The 23,609-nt window shown below is 42.6% G+C and overlaps 1 protein-coding gene across 1 annotated transcript; it reads left to right on the forward strand.

The window, feature by feature from the left end:
* The first annotated feature begins 23,087 nt into the window (after window positions 1-23,087).
* On the forward strand, window positions 23,088-23,609 carry MPC1L (mitochondrial pyruvate carrier 1 like). The gene has a single exon (XM_047765880.1). The coding sequence runs from the start codon at window positions 23,103-23,105 to the stop codon at window positions 23,577-23,579; it is 477 nt and encodes a 158-aa protein (XP_047621836.1). The 5' UTR covers window positions 23,088-23,102; the 3' UTR covers window positions 23,580-23,609.

A 23,609-nucleotide genomic window follows, 5' to 3' on the forward strand; every position in this document is an offset into this window, starting at 1 on the left:
AGCACATGGTATTTATGGACTACATTTTCAAGTTAACCCCCAGCATCCTTTATATGATGGGAGGGGGGCAGGTAAAGAGAAAAAAATGCTCTTAGTTGGAATATTAAACATACAACAAAATGAAAAAGGAACTAGAGGTAATTTTTATGGTTCTTATTGCTTCGAAAGATAACAAGGTCATGGTTGAGTTTTATGACCTTTTTGTCGACTACTCCTTCACTGTTCCCTGAAGACTGAGGGAGTCTTCCAGTAAGTTGGCAGCAGACCAGGTGGGCTGCCCAAAGTGGCCCGAGGCCTGGTGCCAATCTGTGGGCTGTTACCAGGCTGTGCTGTGATAAGTACAAAAAACTGACATGAGTAATGAGGAAAAAAAATTTGGTCATACCTGCAGCATGCAGAAGTTCCCAGACCAGGGATCAAGCCCAGGCCACAGCAGTGACCTGAGCCACATCAGTGACAACACTGAGTCCTTAACCTCGAGGTCACCGGGGAATTGCCTTGAGAAATTTTTATAGCAACTGGATATTTTATGATGTCCAGCACACCATCAACAGACATCTCGCCCAACAAGGTACAGACTAGTGTGGGTGTTGGAAAGCCTGCATGGTGAGTCACAGAGAGAACAAGCTGCAGCCTGGCCATGCACAACCAAACCATGTCCTGAGAGGAGATATTTTAAGGTTAGTTTACCAAGTGCTAACCCAAAAGTATATAAAATTCAGAATTTAACTTTTACATCACAAATTGTTGGAGCTGGATGAAGATTTAAAAACATGTTTTGGGTGTTAAGTCATCACTTTCTTTTTTACCTTGGATGAAAATTAAAAACTAATATCCTGAGCTTACGGAGGTATTTAAAAATGTCTTCTTCCATTCCTGTCAACATAGCTCTGAGAGACCAGTTTCTACTGTAAATGTTAAGCTAAAACAGAAATAGTCTAGCTGTATATTATGCCCTACATGTAGCGCTATCAACAGTCCAACCTCTACTGGATAGGTTAGCAAGCAGTCAAGCTTATTTGATCACATTTAAAACTTTAAATATTAATACCATGGTTTCTGTTCAAAGTGTGCTTATGGGCATTTAATGCAGGGGGATTGCTTTGACACATTTAGTTACAACTGAGGAATGATAAGAGTTATGAATATATGTAACTGTTTATCTCTACTAATTGCCTATATATTCACTTTCAATGAATGTACAGTTATAGTAATTTCTTCTTACATTTCTTCTGCTTATAGGGATTAAAATGCAATTTTATCTTACAGTAAAACAACTGGGCTTCTTTTGTTGTTTTAAACATTTCATTTTCAAATAAGGTTATATGATCCAGCAATCCCACTCCTGGGCAAATATCTGGAAGATGAAAACTCTTAAATTTGAAAAGATACATTTCATCCCAATGTTCACAGCAACACTGTTTACAATAGCCAGGACATGGAAGCAGTCTCAGTGTTCACTGACGGATGAATGGATAAAGAAGATGTTTGTGTGCAAGCACACACACACTGGAATAATACTCAGCCATAAAAAAGAATGAACTAATTCCATTTGCAGCTACATGGATGGAGTTAGGGATTATCATACTAAGTGAAGTAAGTCAGATGAAGACAAATACATGATATATGTGGAATTTTGAAAAAATGACACAAATGAACTTAAAAAACAGAAATAGACCCATAAACATAGAAAACAAACTTATGGTTACCAAAGGGAAAACGGGGAAGAAATAAATTGGGAATGTGGGATTAACAGATACATACTACTATGTATAAAATAATAAACAATAAGGACCAACTATATAGAACAGGGAACTATATTTAATATCTTATAATAACCTATAATGGAAAAGAATACCTATATGTAAAACTGAATCACTGCTGTATACTTGAAACACTATAAATCAACTATACTTCAATTAAACATTTTTTACTTAAAATTTCAGAGTAATTCATTTTCACTTTATTTTACAAGAATACCGGTCCACAGTGGATTTGAAATGAAAAATGAAAAACTGGTCCTTGACCGCAGCACAGAGGCACTGCCCTAGTAGAGTCCCTGCCTGTCCCTCCAGCCTCCTTCCCTGCCTTCTGTGGCAACAACCTCATTTGCTCTGAGAGGACAAGGAAGGTGCTATGAACCAGCACAAAATGCCTGAGAGAGAAAAAAAAAATGAAACTAACTCAGTGCCAAACTACCCTGAGAAGGACACAGAAAAATCATCTGAAGAAAATTCTCCCCATTAAAGCCTACCACGAATCAGAAGGAAACACTAATACTAAAATCTGAATTGAATGAAATACTCTGGAACAGGTTTAAAATATAAAAAATCCTTAAATCAGAAATGTAAAAAACTAAGCGTGGAAATGGACAGAAAACAGGTAGAAATGCGAGAGAGTAGACTGAATTCAGGAAAGAAACTGAAGTCAAAGACAACCATCTCAAATGAACAAATTACAAGGCACCCAAGGGGGAAGAGATTCAAATGAAAATTTAATAAAGGATACTGAATAAAAGTGGGAGAAAAAAAACGAAAAGCCAGTAAAAAGGACCAGAGAAAAAAGTGGTTGAACTGGGAAATATGTACAAAATTTCCAACATGTATACAGTTTGAATCTCTGAAGAAAAACAATAGACGATAATTTTTTTTTTTTTTTTGGTCTTTTTAGGGCCGCACGCACGGCTTATGGAGGTTCCCAGGCTAGCGGTTGAATGGGAGCTGCAGCTGCCCGCCTACACCACAGCCGCAGCAACGCGGGATCTGAAACCTACACCCCAGCTCACGGCAACGCCAGATCCTTAACCCACTGAGCGAGGCCAGGGATCGAACCCGCATCCTCATGGATACTAGTGGGACACTTAACCTGCTGAGCCACAACGGGAACTCTGAAGATAACTAATTTTTAAAAACTATAATCCAAGAAAACTTTGCAGAGCTAAGAGGCAACTTCAACCTACATGTTGAAATGGCCCACCATGCACTTGAGAAAACTGACATAAATCCATCAACTCTGAGATATATTTAAATAAAATTTTAGACTTTTAAGACAAAAGATATTCAGGGCTTCCAGTCAAAAGGTCAAATTACTTACATGAATAAAAAAATGCACCTGGCATGAGACTTCTCAAGTGTAAATACACAAAGTACTACAAGGGTGGAAGAGCATTTTCAAGAAATCCGACAAGAAAATGCAAGCCAAGAATGTTATATCTAGCCTGGCTGCCCTTTACAGTCATGGATCGAGAAAACCAGTTTCCATTTTGAATCACTCCTAAAAGACACAAAAGTTGACAAATGAAGACATCTTTCTGAAGAGGACAACACCACATATTATCAGTGTGCTTCAAAGGATATATGAAAAGATACATTTGTATTCACACACATATACACGCACACGCAGATTTATTTTAAGGAACTGGTTCATGTGATTGTGGGCACAGGCCAGCAAGCTGGAAACTCAGTCTGTATTTCTGTTAATCTTGAAGCAGAATTCCTTCTTGCAAGTGTAATGGAGCAGGGCCCTGCGGGACCTTCCCAGCGTGGACCCCCCCACTCATGTCCTCCGCCTGCCTTTTTATATAGAGGAAAAACTTTCATCAAAGAACCAACTTAGAGAAGTGAGAAAATACAGAGAAAAAGAAAATTCAGCCCTTCAACAAAATTGAGGACCTTCAGTTCTTCAAAGACTATAGACCATATCCTGAGTCATGTCCTTGGAGCTGCTTTGCAGGTGCCGAAGCCCCCACCGGGTGGAAGAAGTCAACCAGATGCTGCCCACAAGCGCCCAGACCCCAGACCAGCTGGAACCAGGAGGTTGATGACAATGACTCGAAGTTACCTCACCACCCACCAATCAGGAAAATGTCCATGAGCTGGTCATGCCCTGCTCCTTGAACACTCTGAGACTCCCCACTAGTGCACAGTCCTTGGGGCACTAGCCTGCTGTGTTCCCTCTCTGCCTGGCAATTAAAAGCCCCTTTTTCTGTTTCCTCCAACTCTGTCTCCACATTTCTATCTGGTGTACAGAGGCAGCCAATATTGTAGCAACAGAAGAACAACAGTCATATTAGACCAAGGGCCCACCCTACTTCAGGATGACCTCGTCTTAACTGATTGCATCTGCAAAGACCCTATTTCCAAATACAATCACCTTGTGTGGTACCAGGAGTTAGAACTTCAACATCTCTTTCTGATGGACAAAATTCAACCCACAACAACATCATAAAAGTGGCAGTTCTTCCGAAGCTAATTAACACATTTAATTCTATCCCAATGAAAATAAAAGTGTTTTTATGGAGCTAGACATGTTGATCCTGAAATCTATATATATAGAAAACTAAGAAAGCAGTGAGGAGAAAAAGTTACAAGGGTGAACTAGCTCTATCAGATATTAAAACATAAAGCCTCTACGACTGAAACACTATGGTACTGATGTATATACAAACCAATGGAATAGAACAGGAAGTCTAGAAATAGGCTGAAGTACATATAGCAATTTAGTATATGGTAGAAGGGGCATCTCAAATCACTGGGCAAATGTGAAATTTTTTTTTTTTTTTTTTTTTGCCTTTTTGAGGGCTGCTCCCACGGCATATGGAGGTTCCCAGGCTAGGGGTCTAATCAGAGCTGTAGCTGCCAGCCTACACCACAGCCACAGCAACATGGGATCCAAGCCGTGTCTGCGACCTACACCACAGGTAATGGCAACACCAGATCCTTAACCCACTGAGCGAGGCCAGGGATCAAGGTCCTCATGGTTCCTAGTGGGATTCTCTTCTGCTGTGCCACAATGGGAACTCCCAAAGGTGAACTTTTAAATAAATGATGTTGGAGCAACAGGATACCCATTTGGGAAAAGAGAAAACTAGATCCTTATTATCCTAGTATACACAAGAACAAACTCCAAATGGGTAAGAAATCTAAATTTTAAAGGAAAGAAAGAAACTGTATAAGTACTGGAAGAAAACAGCGAATTATTTCACAGCCTATGTGTAGCAAACAACTTTTCTAACTTGACTCAAAAATCCAGATGCAGGAGTTCCCTTCGTGGCGCAGTGGTTAATGAATCCGACTAGAAACCATGAGGTTGCGGGTTCGATCCCTGGCCTTGCTCAGTGGGTTAAGGATCCGGCCTTGCTGTGAGCTGTGGTGTAGGTCGCAGATGCAGCTTGGATCCTGCATTGCTGTGGCTGTGGTGTAGGCCGGTGGCTACAGCTCCAATTCAACTCCTATCCTGGGAACCTCCATATGCCGCAGGAGCGGCCCTAGAAAACGCAAAAAGACAAAAAAAAAATCCAGATGCAGTAAAAGAAAAGGTTGATAAATTTGACTAAAAATTTAATTTTTTTCTAATTTTATTGAGGTATATTTTATTTATTTATTTTTACTTTTTTTGCTTTTTGGGCCGAAGGTACAGCATATAGAAGTTCCCAGACGAGGGGTCCAATCAGAGCTGCAGCTGCCACCCTAGACCACAGCCACAGCAACACAGGATCTGAGCCACATCTCCAACCTCCACTGCTGCTTGCAACAATGCCGGATCCTCTAACCCACTGAGCGAGGCCAGGGATCGAACCTGTGTCCTCATGGATACTAGTCGGGTTAGTAACTCACTGAGCCACAATGGGAACTTGACTGAGGTACATTTTAGATCTCATATAACATACCTATTTCAAGTGTACAATTCAATGATGTTTTAGTAAATTTACCAAGTTGTGCAACATTGCCATAAATCAGTTTAGAACTTTCTCATCGCCCCCATTAAGATTCCTCATGCACATTTACTGTGAATCCCATGTGGCACTCTGACCCCGAGCCAGGCAACCAGTAATCTACTTTCTGTCTCTAGATTTCTAGACATTTTGTATAAACAAGAGCATACAGTACATGGTCTCTTATGTCCAGCTTCTTTCATGAGGCATGTTTTTGAAGTTCACTTATGTCACTGCATGTAATAACCACAGCTCTTTCCTCTGTATTGTTGATTAGTATCCTTGTATGGACAGACCACATTTTGTCTATCCAGTCACAGTCTGGGGCTATTAGGAGCAGTGCTGCTAAAAACACTATTATAAAAGTCAAAAGACAAGTGACGAACTAGGAGAATATATTTGCAACATACCTCGCAGATAAAGTACTAATATTTCCAAGATATAAAGGGCTTTCAAGATGTGAGGGGGGAAAAAGTTCAAAATTCCCATTTAGAAATAAGCCAAAGACATGAATTGACAATTCACCTAAGAAGATATTAAAATGGCCCTTCCACATGTGCAAAGATATTCAAATTCACACATAGTAAGAGTACAAATTAAAATGACACTGAGAACTTCAACTAGGATGGCTGTAATAAAAAAGAGGAACAATGTGGGTGATACTGTAGAGACACTGGAACCCTCATATACTGCTGGTGGGAATGTCAAATATTGGCACCACTTTAGAAAAATAGCCTGGCAGTTCTTTGAAAGACTAAGCATAGGGTTATCATATGACCCAGCCATTCCACTCCAAGGTATCAACCCAAGAGAAATGGACACATACAACAACATAAAAACTTGTACACGAACGTTCACGGCAGCACTATTTACAACAGTCAAAAAGTGGAAATAGGAGTTCCCATCGTGGCTCAGTGGTTAACGAATCCGACTAGGAACCATGAGGTTTCAGGTTTGATCCCTGGCCTTGCTCAGTGGGTTAAGGATCCGGCGTTGCCATGAGCTGTGGTGTAGGTTGCAGATGCGGCTCGGATCCCGTGTTGCTGTGGCTGTGGCTGTGGCGTAGGCCGGCGGCTACAGCTCTGATTCAACCCCTAGCCTGGGAACCTCCATATGCCGTGGGAGTGGCCCAAGAAATCGCAAAAAGACAAAAAAAAAAAAGTGGAAACAACTCATATGTCCATCAACTGATGAATGGATGACCAAAGTGTGATCTATTCAGATAGTAGAAAAATGATTCACTATAAATACTTCAGGCTATGCGTTTGCCCCAGAAAGCAACTTTGAACACATTTCCAAGAATCTTGGAGTTCCCCTGCAGTGCAGAGGAAATGAATCTGACTAGGAACCATGAGGTTGTGGGTTCGATCCCTGGCCTCGCTCAGTGGGTTAGGGATTGAGTGTTGCCATGAGCTGCTCAGATCCCATGTTGCTGTGTCTGTGGTGCAGGCCAGCAGCTACAGCTCCGATTCAAGCCCTAGCCTGGGAACCTCCGTATGTCGAGGGTGCGGCCCTAAAAAGACAAAAAAAAAAAAAAAGAATCTTACCCAGTGTTGTCTTTTGTTTTATAAGTAATCTGTTATTGTACCTTTAATTTTGCCTGTTCACTTCATAGTTAATTTTCTTTTTCTTTTTAAAGCACAGTTGATGTACAATGTTGTACAGCAAAGTGACCCAGTCATATGTATATTCCCGTTCTTGTATTATCTTCCATCATGTTCTATCCCAAGAGACTGAATATAGTTCCCTGTGCTGTAGAGCAGGACCTCACTGCTTGTAATTCTAAATGAACAGTTTGCATCTACTAATCCCAGACTCCAAATCCATCACACTCGTTCTAATTTTCTTAATTTCTAAGTGGCTGGGTTTTTGATGATCTTGTTAAACTTAATGTCAATTCCTAGTAATAAAACTAGCAATAAAGCCTTATTATGGGGGAAGAAAAAAGAATGAAGTACTGACACACATACTACCACATGGACAAACCTTGAAAACATTATGCTAAGTGAAAGAAGCCAGGCCAAAATGTCACATATATAAACTGTTCAGAACAGGCAACTCCTTAGAGTCAGGAAGGAGTTTAGAGGTTGCCAGCTGCTTTGGGGAGGGGACAACGAGCAGGGACTACTAATGGGGCTGATTCTTGGGGTGATGAGAATGTTCTAGAATTGACCACAGTGATGACTGCACAGCTCTGTGAATATACTACAAATCACTGCCTCATGGTACATTTCAAATAGGTAAATTGTATGGTATGTGAAGTATACCTCGGTACAGCTGTTACAGAAAACTATGGTGAGATGCCCTTTCTCATCCATCAGATTAGCAAACATTTAAAGCTTGACAATATACTCTGCTGAAAAGGCTGCGGTGTAAGAGACACTCGAACATTGTATGTGAGGATGCAAAACAGAAGGCAAATGTGTCAATCTCTAACAGAACCAGGTTTGTATTTACCCTTTGACCCAGCAGTACCATTGCTAGGGCCTTGCTCTTAAAATACACAGGCACAAGGATAGTCAGCATTGCTTGTATGTACAAAACAGGAGAAACTACCCAAGTGTCCAAATCAAAGCTACTGGCTAAATAAACTGATACACCCACACGATGGAGTACTATGTAGCTGTAAAGAAAAGAACGTGGCAGATCTCTATGAGGTGCCGTGGGGTGGTCTCCAGGATATACTGTAAAGTGAAAAAGAGTATAGAGAGGAGCCATCAGGATGGCAGACGAGTGGGACGTGGAAGTTACCTCCTCCCACAAATCCATCAAGTATACATTTACATGTGGAACATCTACTGAGCACTGGCAGAAGACCAGTCTTCCAAGACAGCAAGAAAACCTCCACGTAACTGGGTAGGACAAAAGAGAAAAGGAAAAAAAGAGGAGTTCCCGTTGTGGCTCAGCGGTAACAGACCTGACTGGTATCCACGAGATGTGGCCTCGCTCAGTGGCTTAAGGATCTGGCGTTGCCATGAGCTGTGGTGTAGGTCACAGACACGGCTCAGACCCCATGTTGCTGTGGCTGTGGTGTAGGCTGACAGCTACAGCTCCGATTAGACCCCTAACCTGGGAACCTCCATATGCCATGGATGTGGCCCTAAAATGACCAAAAAAAAAAAAAAAGAGAGAGAGAGAGAAAGGAATCAGGACTGGGCCCCACCCCAGGGAGAGAGTGGTGAAGGAGGAAAGGTTCCAGCACCCTGGGAAATGCCCTCACTGGCAGGGAGATCAGCCTGGATGGAGGGGGAACTTCAGAGCCTAGGAGACTGAAGCAACCAGTACGTGGAAGACAAAATGGAGAGTGACCTGCACAGTCAGTACCATCGCCCTGAGTTCCCCAGCCTGAGACTCTCATCTGCCGGCACAGGCGGAAGCTGGGTGCTGAAGTCCAGGATTTGGGAGTCAAACTGGAGAGGCTGGACTGTGGCAACTGAGGGTGTCCTCAGAAGCAGCCTATCAGAGGCAAGGAGCCATTGTTGGAGAAGCAAAAGGAGAGGGGCAGGGCTGCCACAGGGGCTTCTTCCTCTGTGCATGCTCTCCGGCAACAGGACACCGTCTACAGGCGCTCCAGAGGTCAGTATAAGCCACTGACACCATCGAGTGCTCCATAGGTGGGTACAGGCCACCACCACCACCTAGAGATCCACAAGCAAGCACCAACTGCTGCCCCTGTCCTCGGAGTGCACAAGTCACCACGAGTAATCGCTGTCCCTACCACTTGGGGACCTCACGTGGGCTGCAAGGAGGCACCAATTCCTGCCCTCGCTGTCCTAGGAATGAGCAGGCTGCCACTGCCACTAAGAGACTTGTGAGCAGGTGCCAATTACTGCCCCCACCTGGCATGAACTCAAGGCGTGCATGCAGGCTGCCGCACCTGCACAACCCCATCAAAAGGCTAACAGCCAGCACATGCTGAGGAAAGAGGAGTAGCAAGCATCCAAACTAAAAGCAGCCCTCACGCCCAAAATATTACACCCACACAAGCTAGGCAGGGGTGCTCCCACATATAAACAACCTTCCAAGCTACAGTAGATAGTTGTTTCTCCTAAATTCATAGAGTAAGAGAAATGTAAGTAAAATGAAGAAGCAGAGGAACCACTCCCAGTTAAAAGACCAAGAGACTTCCCCTGAAGGAACAAACAATGACACAGACCTCTTCAGTCTAACAGAGACCAAGTTCAAAATGGGGGGGCAATGAAAATGCTGAAGGAATTAAGGAAGGCTATTGACAGAAAGGTAGATTACTGTAAAAAGGAACTAGAAGCAATAAGGAGGAGCCAAGAAAAATTAGAAAATTCATTTGCTGAGAATAAAGCTAATAAGCTAAAGGCACTGAAGAGTAGAATGAATAATGCAGAAGAACAAATAAGTGATCTGGAAGATAGAATAATGGAAATCACTCCACTGGAACAGCAGACTGAAAGCCAAATGAAAAAAAAAAAATGAAGGCAATGTCAGAAACCTATGGGATACTATAAAACATGCCAATGTACACATTAATAGGGATTCCAGAAGGAGAAGAGAGAGAAATGGGGCTTAAAAATGTATTTGAAGAAACTATGGCCAAAAAACTTCCCAAATATACAAAAAACAGATATCCATACAAGCACAGAGGGTTCCAAACAAGATAAACCCAGACAAACCTACACCAAGACATATTATAACAAAAATGGCAAAAGTTAAAGAAAGGATTCTAAAGGCAGCAAGAGAAAAGAAGTAATTACAAGGGAAACTCTATAAAGTGATCAGCTGATTTCTCTGTAGAAATACTGCAGGCCAGAAGGAAGTGGCAAAATTTATTCAAAGTCCTGAAAGGAAAAAAAATGGGTCAATGAAGAAATCAAAGAGGGAAATTAAAAAATACCTTGAGACAAATGAGAATGAAAACACAGCCATACAACATCACAGGATTCAGCAAAAGTAGTTCTTAGAGGGAAGTTCATAGCAACATAGGCCTTCCTCAAAAAAAAAAAAAGAAAGATAGAAAAATCTCAAATAAACCACCTCACCTACATCCTAAAGGGTTAGAAAAAGAAGAACAAACAAAACGTAAAGTCAGCAGAAAGAAAAAAATAATACAGATCAGAGAGGAAATAAAGATTTTAAAAATAGAAAGAAAAGCAATAAAACCAAGAGCTGGTTATTTGAAAGGGTAAACAAAATTGACAAACCTCTGGATAGGCTCACCAAAAAGTAGAGAGGAACCAAATAAACAAAATAAGGAATGAAAAAGGAGAAATATCGACTGACACCACAGAAATACAAGAGAGAGAATACTATGAAAAATTATATGCCAAGAAATTTGACAACATAGAGGAAATGGACAAGTTTCCAGAAACATACAGCCCGCCAGAACTGAATCCCAAAGAAATAGATGATTTGAACAGACCAATAACTAAAAGTAAAACAGAATCTGTAATTTAAAAACTCACTAAAAGAGAAAGACAAATACCATATATCACTTACACATGGAATCTAAAATATGACACAAATGAATCTATCTACAAAACAGAACAGACTCAAAGACATAGAGAACAGCCTTGGGGTTGCTGGGGAGTCAGGGAGGGACTGGGAGTGTGGGGTTAGTAGATACAAACTATTACATTTAGAATGGATAAACAACAAGGTTCTACTGTATAGCACAGGGAAGTATTCCAATCTCCTGGGACAGACCATGATAGAAAATAATTTTTAAAAATAATGTATATGTATGTATGACTGAGTCACTTTGCTGTACATCAGAAATTGTAAACCAAGTATACTTTAATTAAAAAAAAAAAAAACTCCCTACAAACAAAACTCTAGGACCAGATGACTTCACAGGCAAATTCTACCAAACATACAGAGAAGAACTTTTACCAATCCTTCTCAAATTCTTCCAAAAGACTTAAGAGGAAGGAACACTCAGAAAGACATTCTATAAAGGCACCATCACCCCAATACCAAACCAAAGATACCACCAAAAAAGAAAATTACAAGCCAATATCTTTGATGAATATAGACATAACAATTATCAGCAAAACACTAGCAAACCAAATTCAACAACATATAAAAAAGATCATATACCACGACTAAGTAGGATTCATCTCAAATTCACAAGGATGCTTCAACATGCAAATCAATCAATGTGATACACCACATCAACAGAAGACAAAAACCACATTATCATCTCAATAGATGCAGAAAAAACATTTGACAAAATTCAACATCCATTCATGTTAGAAATTCTTACCAAAGTGGGTATAGAGGGAACATAGCTCAACATTGTAGCTATTTATGACAAATCCACAGCCAATATAATACTCAACAGTGAAAAGCTGCAAGCCTTTTTGCTAAAATCTGAAACAAGAGAAGGATACCCACTCTCGCTTCTATTCAACATAGTACTGGAAGTCCTAGCAACAGAAATCAGACAAGAAAAAGAATAAAACGTACTCAAACTGGAAGGGAAGAAGTAAAATTGTGACTATATGCAGATGACATGATACTATAATATAGAAAACCCTAAAGACTCCACACAAAAACTACTAGAACAGGTGGAAGAATTCCACAAGGTAGCAGGATACAAGATTAACATACAGAAATTAGTTGCATTTCTTTATACTAACAGTGAAATAGCAGAAAGAGAATGTGAAAAAACACCTTTTAAAATCACATTAAAAAAAATACTTAGGAATAAACCTGACCAAGGAGGTGAAAGCCCTATATGCTTAAAACTATAAAACATTAATAAAAGAAATTAAAGATGATTCAAAGAAATGGAAAGATATCCCATGCTCTTGGGTTGGAAGAATTAATATTGTTAATATGTCCACACTACCCAAAGCAATCTACAGATTTAATGTTATCCCTATCAAATTACCCATGACATTATTCACAGAACTAGAGCAAATAATACTAAATTGTATATGGAATCATAAAAGACCCAGAATTGCCAAAGCAATGCTGAGGGAAAAAAACAAAGCAGGAGGCATAAACCTCCCTGACTTTAGACAATACTACAAAGCCACAGCAATCAAAACAGCATGGTATTCACACAAAAACAGATATACTGATCAATGGAACAGAACAGAGAGCCCCCCTCCCCTTCAAAAAATTCCTGCATCTATGGTCGATTAATCTTCAACAAAGGAGTTAAGAATATAAAATGGGGGGAGTTCCTGTTGTGGCTCAGTGGAAATGAACCCAACTAGTATCCATGAGGATGCAGGTTTGATCCCTGGCCTGGCTCAGTGGGTTAAGGATCCAGCACTGCCATGAGCTATGGTGTAGGTTGCAGATGTGGCTCAGGTCTGGCATTGCTGTGGCTGTGGTGTAGGTCGGCAGCTGCAGCTCCAATTGGACCCCTAGCCTGGGAACTTCCATATCTGCACATGTGGCCCTACAAAGCAAAAAAAAAAAAAAAAAAAAGAATGTGAGAATAAGACAGTCTCTTCAGCAAGTGGTGCTGGGAAAACTGGATAGTTGCATGTAAATTAATGAAGTTTAGAACACACCCTCTCACCACGCACAAACATAAACTCAAAATGGCTTAAAGACAAACATAAAACTCCTAGAAGAGGACATAGGCAAAACATTCTCTGACATCAACTGTACAAATGTCTTCTTAGGTCAGTCTCCCAAGGCAATAGAAATAAAAGCAAAAATAAATGGGACCTAATCAAACTTACAAGCTTTTGCACAGCAGAGGAAACCCTAAAAAAAGAAAAACGTAACCTACAGTATGGGAGAAAATATTTGCTAATGATGCAATTGATAAGGGCTTCATTTAAAAAAATAAACAGCTCATACAATTCAACAACAACAACAAAAAAAAAACAATCCAAAAAATGGGCAGAAGACCTAAACAGACATTTCTCCGAAGAAGACATACAGATGGCCAACAGGCACATGAAAAGGTGCTCAATACTGCTACTTATTAGAGAAATGCAAATCAAACCTAAACGAGGTACCACCTCACAAGAGTCAGAATGGCCATCATTAAGGTCTATAGCAATTGCTGGAGAGGGTGTGAAGAAAAGGGAACCCTCCTGTGCTGTTGGTGGGAATGTAAGTTGGTGTAGCCAGTATGGAAAACAGTACACTAAAAATAAATTAACATGCGATCCAGCAATCCCACTCCTGGGCATATATCCAGACAAAATTATAATTCAAAAAAGAAGAGTTCTTCCCGTTGTGGCTCAGCAGAAGCAAATCTGACTAGGATCCATGAGGACGCAGGTTCAACCCCTGGCCTCATTCAGTGGGTTAAGGATCCAGAGTTGCCATGAGTTGTGGTGTAGGTCGCAGACACGGCTTGGATCTGACGTGGCTGTGGCTGTGACGTAGGCCAGTGGCTACAGCTCAGATTTGACCTCTAGCTTGGGAACCTCTATATGCTGAGAGGTGGCCCTAAAAAGACAAAAAAAAAAAAAAAAGATACATGCACCCCTATCATCACAGCAGCACTGTTCACAATAGCCAAGACACAGAAACAACCTAAATGTCCATGACAGATGAATGGATAAAGAAGATGTGCTACATATATATACAATGGAATACTATTCCGCCATAAGAAAGAACAAAATAATAGCATTTGTAGCAACATGAATGCAACTAGAGATTATCATACTAAGTCAGAAACATAAAGACAAATACCATATATCACTTCTATGTGGAATCTAAAGTACGGCACAAAAAAAATATGGCACAAATGTATCTATCTACAAAACGGAGATACACTCACAGACTTAGAGAATAGACTTGTGGTTGCCAAGGGGAGTGGGGGAGTGATGGACTAGTTTGGGATTAGCAGATGCAAACTATTACATGTAGAAAGGATAAACAACAAGGTCCTACTGTATAGCATAGGAAATGGTATTCAGCATCCTGGGATACACCATAATGGAAAAGAATATTTTAAAAGAAGATATACATATTCATATATATATATGTATATTTTTGTGTATAACTGAGTCGCTTTGCTGTACAGCAGAAATTAGCACACACGATACTGTAAATCAGCTACACTTCAATAATAAAATTTAAAAGGAAACATCTGAAAAAATATAGTCTATTCCCATTTGTGCAAGAAAGGGGAAATAAGTAAATACGCACATATCTCCTTACTTTTGCAAAATGAAATACAGGCGAGATTAACCAGAAAACAATGAAGTTAATTATTTATAATTTCTGGGGCAGGGCAGTGGAAAGCATGGAATAACATGGGGAGAAGACGGCTCTGGCAGGGTATATCTTTTTGTGTAGTTTAATGCTGAAAGGTCGGGGGGGTGGGGAACAGCTTCATGGGGCTCCCACTGCCCAAATATGGGCCAACTGGGGCAAATTAAGAGGACAGGAAATAATTACAACCCACTGAGTAAGACAGGAATCCATGAGACCACCTTAAAAATAAATCACTAAGTATATAAATGGGGGGAGAAGTAATGCTTCTTAGAGTAACGCTCACGGATACACGTGGAAGGACTGGCAGAAGTGGAAAATCGCCACTCGACATCTGCCATGGCAAATATTGATTTGGATCAGAATCATTGACAGATGCTGAACCTCTGGGAGAGAAAGTCTGATAAGGAGCAGGATATTGACATAGTCTTCAAGTATCTACTACTGATCACGTATTAGCTGCAAGGGGCAGTCGTAAGTGTACAGTGGAGAAACTGGACCATGCCTTGACCAGGTGATCAAAATGCGCATCACCAGCGGGTGCAGGCGGATGCGTGCCTCTGGATGTGATTCTCTGAGAGGGACACAGATCACTTTGACAGTATTTTGGCGGAGAACAGGTGATGTGAGTCTAACTGTGAGGAAACATCAGGCAGGTCCCCACTGAGGAAGAGTCTATAAAATAACTGGCCTGTGCGCTTCACAAATATCCACGGCATGAAAAACAGAGAAAGGCTGAAGAACTGCTCCAGATGAGAGAGGGCTACTAAATGCCCTGCATGGATCCTGCACTGAAGAGAAAAAAATGCCACAAGGGACATTATTGGGACCATTGACAAACTTGAAGTGCAGGCTATAATTGCATAAAGCACTGTCTACAATGTTCCAGCAGCGATGACTACACTGTGGTTACATCAGAGAGGATCTCTGCTTTTAGGAAATACACACAATATTAACATATTAAAGAGTGAAGCAGAATGATGTCTGCCATCTACTTTCAAATGGTTCAGATAAAATAAATAGTAATGTGTGTTTGGCTTTTATATATATATATATAACATACACAGATGCACATATGTATTACATATATAGACACACACGTATATACATACTTACACATGCATATTGATAGAACGATAAAACAAACTTGGCGAAGTTTAAACTTGGCTGCAGTGGTTGCTACTGTGTCAGCCTTGTCCATCAGGAAACGTGGTTCCAGGTTGGAGCTGGCTCAGAAATCACTGCAAGAGGTTTGGAACAGAAGCAAACCCACTCTCAGAAGGCAGCCAGGGTTAAACACAGCAGAAGGCAGGCTGGCGCAGAGGTGTTGGCTGCTTGGTGGGCTCTTTCTCCAGCCCTCGGGGCTGACCAGCAGCGCCCCCGCCCCAGGCTCAGCACTGGACTCTCAGCCTCCCCTCCCTCTCCCCCTCCACCAGCCTCTGGCTCCTCGCACTGACCGAGTGATGACTCTGCCTCCCTCCAGCACCCCCCCCCCCGCCGTGAGACCCCCATTCCCTCCCCAGCTCTGTCCTGTCTTTTCCCTGTAATAAATAAGTGTAATAAACAGCAGTCCTGCTTCTCGGATAGAACCTCTGCATTGGCGGATCTCAGGAAAAGGCATATGAGAAGTCTCTTTATTTATGCAACTTTAAAGAAGTGCGAAATATTTTCAAAATAAAGGGTTTTTGTTTTTGTTTTGGCCACACCCGTGGCTCATGGAAGTTCCCAGGCCAGGGATCAAACCCGCACCATAGCATTGACCTGAGCCACTGCAGTGACAACGCCAGATCCTTAACTCACTGCACCACCAGGGAACTCTAGTACAGTTTTTTAAAAATCAAAACTTTCTAAGATTTTAAATACTAACGGATGAGCCTCTCACTCAAAGGTTTAAAAAAAGCGTTTCCACTGTAAACCAACTATAATGGAAAAAATAAAAATCATTAAAAAAAAAAAAAAAGGCTTTTCATTTCAGATGCAAAGATTAAGCATGAGGAGCAGCTGACCTATTTCTGGTGACAGGACCCTGCGAATGAGGCCCTGGCAGGAGAGGGTGGGGAGGGAGGCCTGCAGCCTTCTGCTTGTTTCACCACTGACCTGATCTGAGGACACAGGAATAAGACAGAGATGAAACAGAAGATGGGGAGGGAGACATGGACCACTGGGGGCTGGACCCAGTGATCCCCTCCGCCGCTCAACTGCACCGAGGGACCCAGACCACACTATGACATGGGGGCGTTTTATAGCTAGAGAAGCTAGGGGACAACACACTTGACTGATGTTCTCATAGCCTGGATAACCACCAGCCTTCAGCTGCTGTATTCACATAAGATGAAAAAAAAAAAAAAAAGAACCAAACAGCATAAGAGGGCAAAAAATTAGAATCAGGGCCACAGATGGCTCTAAAATTACTTTTTGCAATAACTGAAAATAGAGCCAATATATCCACCTACTGTTTTATTCATCTAGCTTCTCTTGGGGCACGATGCTATTTATTCCCTTTGGTAGAATTTGAGAGCAAATATTCCAAGGAAGTCAGCATAAGATGTGGCAAAAAAATATTCATAAAACACCTAAATCCTAAATGTTCAGTTTTCACAGCTGTAATTCAGAAATAGTCTTATGTTTTATAAATGTTGGCCAGCATTCCAGGGGAACTCTAATGAAATACAATTTCTGACTTTTGTTTTAAACCACAAGACAGAAAATCATTTAAAAGATAAAATGTTGCCATCGTTACGGTAATACTTGATTCAGCCAAGAATCATCAATGGATGCTAAAACTTGCAGTTAAAAATATTTGATGAGGAAATAGATATTTACATCGTTCCAAAGTTATCTCCCCACCAATTACTTATGAACTCTGAAGGGGAAAACCCTGACTTTACAGCAGAGGAACCTCGTGAACGCTCCAGAGTCTCCCTAGTAACCAGCCTCACAGACACCACGTGCCTCCTAAGGGGCCACGCTGGGCACAGGACGTCACGTCTGCGGGGTTCCTACTCCCTAAAGGTGGTCATGAGGAAACATCAAATGAATCCAAACCGAGGACCAGTCTATCCAACAGCTGGCCTGTGCTTTTCTACAACGTCAAGGTCACGAACGCCGAGGAAAAGTGGAGAAACTGTTGTAGATTAGAGATGACAGAGATATCACAAGTCAGTGCAATGCGGGACCCTGGTCTGGATCCTGGACTAGAAACGGAAAACTGTTATACAGGACATTACTGGGACAACTGGCAGAATGTGAAAGAGGGTTGTAGATTCCAGTACTGTCCCAATGGTAAACGCCTTGCTTTGATGGGCGTACTTGGTGATGTGAGACAAAGTCCACGAGCGTCCACACTCTTAGGAAAAAGGCACTGAAGTTCTGAAGTTTTCAGGGGCAAAGAAAACCATAAAGCAAATGTGCCAAAATGTTAACAGTTGGTACATCTTGATGAAGGATGCCCGTGAGTTCTTTTTACACTTCTTGATTTATCTTTTGTTAAACTATTTTAACTTTTCTGTGAATCTGACATTTCAGAGTAAAAAGATAAAAAGAAAATAAAATCAAAACATGGGCTCTATGGTCCACTGCTTTTTTTGGGGGGGTGTCTTTTTAGGGCCACACCAGCAGCATATGGAGGTTCCCAGGCTAGGGGTCGAATCGGAGCTGTAGCTGCTGGCCTACACCACAGCCACATCAGATCCGAGCCGCATCTGTGACCTACACCACAGCTCATGGCAACGCCAGATACTTAACCCACTGAGCGAGGCCTGGGATCGAACTTGCGTCCTCATGGATATTAGATTCATTTCTGCTGTGCCACGATGGCAATTCCCGGTCCACTGTTTTGGAACTCACTGAGAGGTCGAGTGGGCTCAGGGTTGTTAACGTCAAGCAAGGTGTCTAAGACCTGTAACCTGGAATCTTCGTGAGGAGAAAGAATTCTGTGGCACATTTTCAATAGGCTGGGGAAAGGCAGGAATCTACCTAGGATTTGCCTTGTCTTCTGCCACTGTTTTCCTTTGAAAGAGGACAGTGAACTTGCCCACCAAGCTCACATGTCTCTAAGTGGAGCCACACAGAAGGCCCCGACAGCTTTCTGTCGGCAAAGCGGCACAGGGAGCAGAAGGGCCACTTCCAACAATATTGACCGTAAAGAAATATTATCTAAAATAATAATAAACCTATTGTACAGCAGAAATTGACACAACATTGTAAATCAACTGTAATAAAAAAGGTTTTAAATAAATAAAATAATGATAAATCTTTAGCTGTTTAGTCTCACCTATTAAAATGTGGTGAAATATTCGGCAGGACTGACTTCCGTGGGGGAGGGTAATCCCAGGACGGCATTACTGATGTCCTCTAATCCTAAAACTGTTTTGTCACTATCTCTGCCAGGTGGGATGCTCCCCAGCTTTGCTCGTTCTTGGCCCTCTATCTTTCTCAGGTCTCCCTTCGAGCGCTGGCCAAGTTCCGTTAAAATGTCTTACCCTCCATTTGGGCCATTCACCACGACTGTGACAGCCGACAAATACCTCCCAGGCACAAACGTTACACAAAGACTGTCTTTAGCCAGGCATCTGCCAGCTGGGAAGCGGCCAGGAAAGTCACTTCAACACTGTCTGCACCTCCACGTGTCCAGCTGTAAAATGCCCCTCTCAACAGGCAGACCTGGTCTTGTTCAGGTTCGGCCACGTCCAGGCAACACATTAGAAAGGCTTGTGGGGAGAAGGACTATTTCATTTGGTGATATCGTCCCTGGCCTAAGGGAACTTACGACAGAGTTGGAAAGATCAGACATTAAAGTCATTTGTGCCAAGGACTGGTATGAGAAAAAGAAACCTTAATCCTGGTCTACCAAGAGTTCACTGCGTCGCCATGGCAAAGGATAGGATCTCTTAAAGCTTCATGCCTTATTTGTACAATGAGGGACTTGGATTGGATGATAATAATGATAAAAGCTAAAATGCACTGAGCACTTCTTATAGCCCAGGCCCTATGTTGAGCACTGAACATGGACTAACACACTGACGCCTCACAATGCTGCTCCAAGGCAGGTACCACTACCATCCCCCTTTTACGGATAATCCGTGAGATCCAATGTGTTATAATTATATGATTTCAACTTAAAGCATAGGGTATACTGTATTTTGCAAAGGCGGCCCCAAAAGCATTTTCCATCCCACATATTCTTCTTGCGGGTTCTGTTCTGTTTGGTTGTGTTTGCTTTTTAGGGCTGCATATGGAGGTTCCCAGGCTAGGGGTCAACTCGGAGCTGCAGCAGATCCAAGCCACATCTGCAACCTACGCCACAACTCACAGCAGTGCTGGATCCTTAACCCACTGAGCGGGACCAGGGATCGAATCTGCGTGCTCATGGATCCTAGTCAGATTCGTTTCCACTGAGCCATAAGGGGAACTCCAATGTCTGTTATCTTAAGCCCAAAACAAAACACCTCATGTGAGCAGGTCAGGCCCACTCTATGTTAACTGATTTGGGACCTTAATTATGTCTGCAAATTCTCCTTTGTCATATACTCGTAGGAGTGACATCTAATCCCATTCATAAATTCTGCCCACACTTAAGGGGAGATTACGGAAGGGCAGGGGTCACTGGGGGTCATTTGAGAATTCTGCCTACTACATAGCTTATTCGATTCTCTTGTTATGCTTGTTCTTAGGCACTGTGCTGTGAGGAAGCACAAACGGCATGTGGAGAGGTGCTAAGGCCTCCCGGCCAACAGGACCATCTGAGCTCCCAGTCAAGAACCAGTATCAACTTGCCAGCCATACTGGTGAACCATCTTGAAAGTGGCTCTTCCAGCCCCACCCAGGCTGACTTGCTCCAGCGGGCCATGCGTGGAGCAGATGAGCTCTCTCCATTGCGTCCCACCCAAATTGCATATGTGTGAGTAAAATAAAGGATGGTTGTTGTCCTAAGCCACTCATGTTTTAGGGTGCTTTGTTACACAGCAACAGGTAATCAAAACCAAGTAACAACCTCCATGAGAGGGACAAGGAGGGGCAACTCACATTTCTTTTAGAACACGGGAGCATCTGGCAGTGTGGGCCTAAAATGTCCTTCAATTCAAGCTTGCTGATTTATTCATTCAAATTTATACTGAACTGATTTACACCAGTATACCAGTCATCCATATTTGGAAGCCCAGTGCTTTAAAAGGGTTATCTAAAGATTTTTCAGCTTTCGGAGTTCCTGTCATGGCACAGCAGAAATCAATCCAACTAGGAACCATGAGGTTGCAGGTTTGATCTCTGGCCTCGATCAGTGGGTTAAGGATCCGGCGTTGCCGTGAGCTGGGGTGTAAGTCGCAGACGCGGCTTGGATCTGGCGTTGCTATGGCTGTGGCATAGGCAGGCAGCTGCAGCTCCAATTAGACCCCTAGCCTGGGAACCTCCATATGCTGCAGGTGCGGCCCTAAAAGAAAAAAAAAAGATTTTGCAGCTTTCCTTTTGAATAATGGCTATACCATATGTTTTAAAGTTATATTTGTAAAATTTGGGATGTAAAGGAACATGGGTAATGGATACACAATCTTTAAAGGTATAATGGGCTTGTTTATAAATAACTACTTAAAGTACTAGTATTTCAATGTATACCTATTTATTTATTTATTTGTCTTTTTAGGGCCGCACCTGCGGCATATGGAGGTTCTCAGGCTAGGGTTCAAATCAGAGCTGTAGCCACTGGCCTATGCCACAGCCACAGCAATGCCAGATTCGAGCCGTGTCTGCAACCTACACTACAGCTCAGGGCAACGCCAGATCCTTAACCCAATGAGAGAGGCCAGGGGTCGAACCCGCGTCCTCATGGATACTAGTCGGGTTCGTTAACCACTGTGCCATGATGGGAACTCCTCAATGTATACCTAAGTACTTTTCAACAAGTCTTATTTTCATTGGAAAAAGAAAACACTGCGAAAGTAGTCATCAGTTTTGTCATTAAGAGTTTTCATCAACAAAAAAAAGAAAAAAAGAATTTTCATCAGTGATGATTAACTATTAGGTAAAAGATTTGGAAAATAGAATATCCATACACTCTCCCTGGATAATTTGCCAATTACAGAGGGGAAAAGGTACCTTTACAGTGGAAAAACCTGGCAAACTCCCTAAATGATCAAATTCACTATTACCAATGATGGAACAAAGTGATATCATGTGCCTCCCATTATGAGGCACTAAGGAAACCACACCTGTGTAGTATTCTTGACAAAAAACATTTACTCTAAAGCTAATTAAGAGAAAACAAAGGGCATTCTGAAAAAAAAACATGACTTGTACTCTTCAAAAATGTCAATGTCACAAAAGACAAAAGCTGGGCAACTCTTCTAGATTAAGAGAGATTAACGTAAAAGAGATGATAATTAGGTGTGAATCTCGATTGGATCTCCCCCCTCCAACAAGAAAGAAAAAAAAAACCAGCCATAAAACTCTAACACGTAAATATTAGATATGCATATTAGATAATTAGATAATGCATATTAGAGAATGGTACTGTACTAAATGTTAAGTATCTGCGTAGATTACTGTATTGTGGTTTAGTAGAAGAATGTCCTTGTGAAAAGTCAGATACTGAAATATTTAGAGGTGAAATGTCACTATGTCTGCAAGTAACACTCAGACTAAAAGTGCAAAGAAAATTCTGTACCTGGTTGAAGAATTTTCTATCAACATCTCGTCAATTCTGTCCAGACTGGAGAGAGCAAGCAGAATTTCTCTCAGGTAGCTGAGAAAAATCAGGCAGCCCAATCCTCACCACGCCGGGTGGCACCTGGAGCCCTGAGAGCTTTCAGCTGGTTGCAGCCCAAAGGGGAGCGAAAGACGACGAGGCTCTGCCGCCACCTTTGCTTAGAAGCAACCGCACGCACACGCCTCACACTTTACGGCAGATACGCGAAGGTACGGCAGCGAGGCCACGCCCCCCATTCCCGAAGGCACGCCCGGCAGCAGCACGTGTTCTCCGGTGCACTTTACGGCAGCCACGCGAAGGGACGACGGCGAGGCCACGCCTCCTGCGCCCCCGAACCCTAGTGCCAGAAGGCACGCTAGGCAGCAGCACGTGCTGTCTGGGGACGTTTACAGATTTGCCGCTGCCTCTTGAAGGCGCGAGGCCCCGAACAGGTGCAGCTTCAGGGTTGGCTGTGGTTCCAGGCTCTACATTCAGCCTGTTGTCGGTTGGCTGTTCATCCGTTGGCGCTGCCCTGGCTCGGAGATCATGGCGGCGGTGGTGGCACTGTGGCGGAGGGCGCTGGAGACCTTGAAGACCAAGGAGTTCCGGGATTACCTGGCCAGCACGCACTTCTGGGGCCCTGTGGCCAACTGGGGCCTCCCGCTGGCCGCGTTCAAGGACATGAGGGCACCGCCGGACATCATCAGTGGCCGCATGACAACGGCACTCATCTTCTACTCAATGGCCTTCATGCGCTTTGCCCACCGTGTACAGCCTCGTAACTTGCTTCTGATGGCGTGTCATGGCACCAACGTGGTGGCACAGAGTATTCAGGGGAGCCGCTACCTGATGCATTACTACGGCAGTGGCGCCATGGTGGCGACTGCCACCGCCACCACTGCTGCCTCTACTGGCTCTGTCGGCTCTATCGCCACTACCACCCCTGTGGCAGATGACCTTGCGGCTGACTGCTACTGCCCGGAGGCAACCAGCTCTGATCCGCTGACCCCAGAACAGGATTGAGAGGGCCCGACTGAATCCTTGTTGTTTGCA

This window comes from Phacochoerus africanus, chromosome X, assembly GCF_016906955.1.
Source record: "Phacochoerus africanus isolate WHEZ1 chromosome X, ROS_Pafr_v1, whole genome shotgun sequence".
NCBI classification, from domain to species: domain Eukaryota; kingdom Metazoa; phylum Chordata; class Mammalia; order Artiodactyla; family Suidae; genus Phacochoerus; species Phacochoerus africanus.

Coding starts and splice junctions, on each gene's coding strand:
- MPC1L (XM_047765880.1), top strand. CDS start 23,103: ATGGCGGCGGTGGTGGCACTGTGGCGGAGGGCGCTGGAGACCTTGAAG.